At 35.4% G+C, this 7,752-nt stretch overlaps 1 protein-coding gene across 1 annotated transcript in view; it reads left to right on the forward strand.

The window, feature by feature from the left end:
• CFAP47 (cilia and flagella associated protein 47) overlaps positions 1–7,752 on the forward strand; it is a 429,694-nt gene that overhangs the window by 226,068 nt on the left and 195,874 nt on the right. Inside the window, 2 exon segments of the mRNA XM_014549721.1 lie at positions 1,403–1,497; positions 1,778–1,894. Of these exon segments, the coding sequence (XP_014405207.1) occupies positions 1,403–1,497; positions 1,778–1,894 (212 nt within the window).

Here is a 7,752-nt window from a genome sequence, read left to right on the forward strand (position 1 = left end):
CACTTTACTTCCACACTGCACCTCCTCTGAGTCTCAGTGTGCTTTTCTCTTTCCTTCTAGTTGTAGAATTTCCACTCAGCCAGCCTTCCTGTGGTTCTGGATGATGTACATTTTGTCTTTTAGTTGTATTTTTGAAGTGGTTGTGCAAGGCAGCAATTTCCGGTGTTTACCTATGCCGCCATCTTGGTTTCTCCTCTAGAAGCATTTTAAAAAGGAAATGTCGTATCCAACATAGCAATGATTTCCAATGTTTGAATCACCCCCTCTCTCCCTAATATAGGACAATCTTTCAGATATTTACTAAATATCCAGATACTTTGTCTTTTGTTCTAGTCTCAACTTTGAAGTCCTTTTATTACTCCTCCATCTTGTGTTATCTTTTATAGTTCAACTAGAGGCCTGGGGGTTGTGTCCCTCAGCCCGGCCTGCACCATCTCCAACTGGGACTGCTGGCTCCTAACTGCTTGCCTGCCTACCTGCCTGATTGCCCCTAACCGCTTCTGCCTGCCAGCCTGATAGCTCCCTAACTGCTCCCCTGCCAGCCTGATCGCTCACTACTGCCCTTCCCTGCTGTGACCCACCTCTTCCCTGGGGCCCGCCTCCGCTGTGCACGTGGCCATCTTGTGACGGCCATCTTGTGACAGCCATCTTGTGATGACGTTAGGGCAACAACCACCTAGGCCAGTGGTTCTCAACCTGTGGGTCGCGACCCCTTTGAGGGTCGAACGACCCTTTCACAGGGGTCACCTAAGACCATTGGAAAGCACATATATAATTACATATTGTTTTTGTGATTAATCACTATGCTTTAATTATGTTCAATTTGTAACAATGAAATTGGGGGTCACCACAACATGAGGAAATGTATTAAAGGGTCGCGGCATTAGGAAGGTTGAGAACCACTGACCTAGGCTATTATTAGTATAGATTTGGGTTTCTTTAAACCATAAGTTTCCAACTCCTTCCACATACTCTACATGTGGAGGAATTTCTGCAACAAATAGGGAAGCTGGCACTAAAATTTAGAGTTACAAGTAACTCCAGATCTTCTGAGCCTGTTTATCCATGTTGATGATCGCGATTAAACATTTGAATTCCAAATTACTGTACAGAATGAGTAATTTTAAAATCCGGGATTTTTCTTCTATTACTATATGGTAGTGTATTCTTCAAAGCGATTCAAACATAAAGGAGATAGCTTTTGCAATTGCTTATAAAATCCCACAGCTATATTTCCTGATATTAAGTGAGGTTTAAGTTTTGTTTTTATTTCCAAAATAATATTATTTTTTTTCCAAGCAAAGGCAAATATTTCTTTGACTAGACTATTGATCAAATTTCCATAAGATATCTTTTTAGAGAAGTAAAACTATTGTTATATTTACTCTTTTTTTTGGAACAGGTATTCCCTCTGAGAGATGGATACTAAATTTTGACAAACACCTTTCAGATGGCCTTGTTTTTGCCACAGTGTTGGGAGCCTATTGTCCATTTCTGGTAAGAGTTATTTTTATGCAGAATGGTCTTCTATTAGTTGAGAGAACTTAATAATTTACATTCCAATTATTCTCTGCAAACTGATTCTTTTAAATGTTTTTATTTTATTTAACACCTAAACCTGCATGGCCAGCATTACCTTTTTGTTTATTCTTATATTGCAGTAGTATACTACAGACAAATGTTCATATTTAAATGGTTCTTTGTTGAATTACAGAGAATAGTTAAAAAGCAATAATTTTATTCCATAACTGAAAGGTTTGATTGTTGTCTTTTCCAGGTTGAGCCTTATTTTATGAATATGTACACACAACCAAAAGGTCCTGAACAGTATTTTCACAATTGCGCGATTGTTGTGGATAGTCTTCGTGAAATTGGCTTTAGCATTGGCATACAGGTGAGTACCTTTATATCATACATTCTATAAATATTTTATGAGGGTCTTCTTTCCTTAATTTATTTCCAAGCTTTGTTAGGTATGATTGGCAAATAAAATTATATATATTTAGTTTGTATGATGTGATTTTTCTAGGTGTGCAACATCATGATGTTTTATATAGAGAGAGAAATGATTACCACAATCAAGTTAATTAAAACATTCATCACCTCACATAGTTACCATTTTTGTGTGTGCATGGTGAGAACACTTAAGATTACTTTCTTAGCAGATTTTAAGTATGCAATTCACTTTTAACAACCATAACAACCATGCTTTATATTACATTCCCAGAACTTATTCATATTATAACTGAAAGTTTATACCCTCTGACAAACATATCTCCATTTCCCCCACCCCCACCCCCCAGCAAACACTCATTCTACTCTCTGCTTCTATGAGATTGAGTTTTCAGATTCCACGTATAATTGAAATCAAACAATACTTGCCTTTCTGTGTCTGGCTTATTTCACTTAGCATAATGTCCTCCAAGTTCATCCATGTTGTCACAAATGGCAGGAATTTGTTTTTTTATGACTACATAATATTTCATTGTAAGTATGTACCACATTTTTTATCCATTCATCTGTCCACAGACACTTACCTCTTTCCATATCTTGACTATTAGGAATCTGCAGTTGAATATGGGGGTACTGGTTTCTTTATGATACCAATTTCATTTCCTTTGGATATATACCCAGAAGTGGAATTGTTGGGCCATATGGTAGTTCTGTTTTTAATTTTTTTAGGAACCTCCATACGGTTTTCCATAGTGGTTGCACCGTTCCTTCCAACAGTACATAAGGAAGGGTTTCCTTTTCTCCGCATCCTTTCCAACACTTATTATTTCTTATATTTTTGATAGTGGCCATAATGTCAGATGTGAGGTGATATCTATCTCATTGTAGTTTTGGCTTACATTTCCCTCAAGATTGGTGATGTTGAGTACCTTTTTATATACCTGTTGGACATTAGTATATCTTCTTTGGAAAAATGTTAGTTGACTCATTTCTAATGTTCCTTTCTTTCCAAATTTTAAATCTAAATTGAAACAGTCTTTTCATGGGATATTGTTAAAATGTGAAAATTGAAATATGACTTTATAGAATTCTACTGGATATTTTAAAATATGTGTAATTATGTACATGAAAAGAAAGTTTTAGTGATAGGTCCAGTTTTCTTAAACCACAAGAATGAATGTTTTATTAACCTTACTGAGCTCTAAGAATGAATTCAAAGAGCAGAGTTGTTTGAATATAGATATTGTATTATCATCTTATAATTTAGTAACAAAAAATAAAAATATTTCACTTTGGTTTTAAAATAAGTATTCATGTAGAGATCATAATGGCAGCATACATTTTAATTACATTTGGACCTCCAAGTTATAATTCCATCTAGCTTTTCACATTAAGTCCTCAATAGTAATAATCCAAAATATATTGTATGCTTAACATTTTTGGGCACTTTGTTACTTTAGAATAATGAAATAGTATAAATTATTCCCGACTTGAAGAATATACAAATTTATTGAATTATCAAGATATATACATGTTAAAGGATAAATAATATTCTATTCATCTAACTGTCAATGTGTGTAAAAATTAAAGTGTAGAGTTCAGATAAGGGAAGAGATCAATGTGTTCTAGACTCTGTGGAGGGGGCAGGAGTTATTTGGGTTCTTGAAGGATGGATTGGATTTTGATTGGAAATGATAAGAAGGTGTTTACAAACAGGATATGGCCTAAACAAAATATAGAATGAATGAGATTAAACTGAGTAAATTTAAAGATCTGTTTATCTTTATTCATGAATCAGGCAACATCCCATTTAGCAACTAAAGAGGAGCTCCATGGAGCTGTATAAAGTGGAGGGTTTTATAGGCAGAAAGGAGAAGGTGGGACAAGGAAGTGACTGGGAAAGAGTGGATTGTTTGAGGCAAAGTCACCTTTCTTTGGGGGACAGTAGTGAGGTCTATCAGGTCGATGTCCTCACTAGTGCTGACCAGGAAATTCCAGACTGACTGGTTAGGATTATATTTTTGGGAGAGGCTGAAACTGCAATTAGGTTACTATTAAGTCTCAGTTTGGTGACATGGACTTAGCACAACTGATTCTATTTTGGGCCTATTGTCCCTCTTTCCCTTCCTCACCTCTTCCCTCTCCTTCTTCCTCTCCCCTCCTCTCTCTAACAAATGTGAACAAGTCACATATGTGACTAGGTTGCCTGGGTTGAAATTTGGGATTAGAAATAGACATGGGCTATATTGGGATCTTGAATCAGCATTCAATTCAGCAGTTTACTTTGTGGGTATTATGGGAATAAATGCATTTACTCTTATAATAATGTTGAGGATGGACTGAGAGGAGATGGACTGGAGACAGAGAACACAGAGCAATGAAAATCCAATTTCAATTGGTCAAGGACAAAAGTCTTTTCTTTCTAGCAGGTGTAAGGAACCACTTTATATCAACCCACATTCGGGTACTAAATGTGCGTTGATATAGTTAAAGTCACTTTGTACCACGTGTGACGTTTACATTCTTTTATGTTGGTAGAGTTGTAAAGCTAAAGTGTAATCAAGGTTTTGGTCAGAGTTTTTGTATAAGAGAGTTTAAAGATGAATTCTAATAAAAGATTTTGGTTTGGAAGAATAAAAATATAATTCCCATCAATTGAACAAATTATTGAATCTCCTTAATGAAAGTCACTGGATAGACCTTGCAAGGGGTACAGATATGGTTAAACTGCACTTATGCCTTCAAAGATATTAACCTACTAAGAGTGACAAATACATGAACAAGAGCTGATGCAAAGCAGACAGTGAATGCCATAATAGACGAAACAATATGCTATGGGAGTCAAAGGGGAGAGAAGTCATTATAATAAGGAAACCAGGAAAAGTTGCATGGGACATTGGTGTTTGACATAGTCCTTGAGAATTTACTGGAGGTTCATAAGAATCTTAAAATATGTTTATTTAGAAAATATAATTCATCATGTTATGATTCTCTCCTTTCCTTTTTGATTTCCTCAGATATGTTGACTCAAAATATTTATTTTAATTATATAGGTAAAGACATTAAAAAATATCTATCTGCTTAAAAATGTAAAGATGTCTGAAATCTGATGACTGGAGAAATTGACAATTAACTTAGTAGATAATTACCAGGCTTTTCCCAGCCAGTTCTAATTCACTAACTTTTATTTTATTTTATTTTAAATATATTTTTTATTTCAGAGAGGAAGGGAGAGGAAGAGAGAGATAGAAACATCAATGATGAGAGGGAATCATTGATTGGCTGCCTCCTGCACATTGGACCAAGACCGCAACCCAGGCATGTGCCCTTGTCTATCCAGTGAGCCAAACCAGCTAGGGCTAATTCACTAACTTTTAATCAGCCTGGATTTAACCAATCACATTAAGTGTCAGAGTGTAAAATTAATCACCTTTACATTAACGTAGCCATAATGAATTAATACTGCTGCTTAGTACTGATCCAGATTTGAATCCTATGAAATTTAGCACTGGATTTATTTATTAGTGTTTATGTTTCTTATTTTTCATGTCCTTTGCAACTGTTGAATCAGCTAGATAAGTTTCTGAGCCATTGTCTTTTCCTGTTGTGGAATCTTGGGAGTTGGACTATACAGTTGTTACATAGTCTCCCTTTCATGACATGCTTTTTATGTTAAGCAAAAACATTATGGGAATTGTTTGGACTCAGTGTAGAATGTATTTTCATTTCCATATGGAGATAGATGGATATAAAAATAAATATAATAAACATTTATAGAGGTTATACTACATATAATTCACTGAGTAGTAGGAGAGCTAACGGTGAGTAATTGATCTGACTTTTAAATTTTGTTTGATTTTATCAACTAAGATATTTCAGCCTTAAATAACAGAATTTATGAGTAAAAGTGGTTTAAAAATAAATTCAATATTTTACATAAGATGAAATCAGGGAGTAGAACATTATAGGGATAGTTATTCAGTTTTTCAACAAAGTTTTCAGAGATTCATTTAGCTCAGCGCTTCTCAGCTTCCCAGCTTATATGTGCGCTAACACCCACGAAATCCCTACTGAAATTCTCATGTAACACCATCTCACAGCTCTGCTTGGGGCTGGTTGAGTAGTACCCTTTTATTGTGTTTCTCTTTTTCCTTAAGTTAAACCTTTCTCAATGGTCCCACGACATATTTCCCATTGCATGTCATTGGTCAAAATTGCATCCCATACTTACAGCTAAAGCAATGTTTGATAAAGATAATGGGACACCCACAAAAATTGGGATTTTTAGTAAGGAAGAAAGGAGATCATTGCTGTTGGGAAGGCAATGAACAATGTCCTCTGTGATATCACAGTATGTCAGTGGATACTGATAGTTATGGTTGGTGTCTAGTTTGAAAGCTGGTGATACCAGATTTCTACTCTAGCATTTTCTCTATTATGATTTTTTTGGGTTTAATTCTCTATCATTTGTTAGTCCAATAAGAAATATTGTCATCATGTGTAAAAATGGATCAGTATAATCAAAGTTCTTCTAGGTTTGACCTATATGGAAAAAATAATGATTATGTATTTGAAAGATACTTCACATGAAAATCTTGTGTTAAGGAAACCTAACTTAAATTAGCACATGGCCTTTTAAGCCTAGGATTGTAGTTAATTTACACTAAAGTGCAAATTGTAATTTAGCTTATTTTAATTGAAATTTATCATGAAGGAAGGTAAGAATGCTCTTTTCTCTGGTTTTCCAGTTTAATATCTTCATTATCAAATATACCTTTTTATTTCAAATTTTGAAATACAAGCTTTTGGAATAGTTTTTATATTTCTATGTATATCTTTTATGTTGTAGTCACTAAAACACTGTTCAGAATACTTTTATTGACCTCAGACTTGAGCCCAGAGTGTTTTGCCACGAGTGTTCTCCTTTTCCCAACAGATACATTTTCCATCCCCCTAGACAGCCTTCTTTGGATCACACCCATAGTCTGGTCCATCTCATAGGGCCCAGCAGAGCCATATTCTTCACTTGTGGGGATTAAACTCTGTATTTAATTATTTAGTTTGTTCTTATCTTAAATAACTTCGCTACATCTGTTGACTACGATTGTCTTTATTGAGGAAATGTGGGGCCACAGAACACTGATGAGAAACCTTGGAATTTTGGCATCTTTCTTAGTTACTCTCAGGTCATACTCACTAGCAGCTTTCTACCCTGCTGAGGAAGGCCAGTTCTCTTATTTTTTTACTAACAATCCCCTCCCAGGTTACCTTTATTGGTAAACCTTACCGCTTATTGACAAAACAAGAAAGAATAAACTCTGCTCTTCTTCCAAAAAAAAGGAAAAGAATGTTTTTGAAAATGCTAATTAACAGATGATCAGATGGGCTATAAAAATTATTCTCTGGTAACTGCTGCCAAATTTTAGAGTCAAGTGTCTTAGCTCCACATAGAGTGAGTAGTCCCCCCATTATCCACCGGAGATAGGTCCAAGACTCCCAGTCGGTGCCTGATACCATGGATGCCTGAACATTCTGTATACTAAATACTATGTTTTTTCCTTTACATACATACTTATGATAAAATTTAACATATGGTTTAGGCACAGTAAGAGATTGACAACAATAACTACTAATAAAGAAGAACAGTTCTAATATCTACACTAATAAAAGAGAAACATGGTAATTAGCGTACGACCGCTACCCTTCCCATTGGCTAATCAGCATATCCTTATGCAAATTAACTGTCAGCCAAGATGGCGGCCGGCAGCCATGCACTGAAGCGCGAACATGAGGCTTGCT

Source organism: Myotis brandtii, unplaced genomic scaffold (assembly GCF_000412655.1).
Source record: "Myotis brandtii unplaced genomic scaffold, ASM41265v1 scaffold568, whole genome shotgun sequence".
NCBI classification, from domain to species: Eukaryota; Metazoa; Chordata; class Mammalia; order Chiroptera; family Vespertilionidae; genus Myotis; species Myotis brandtii.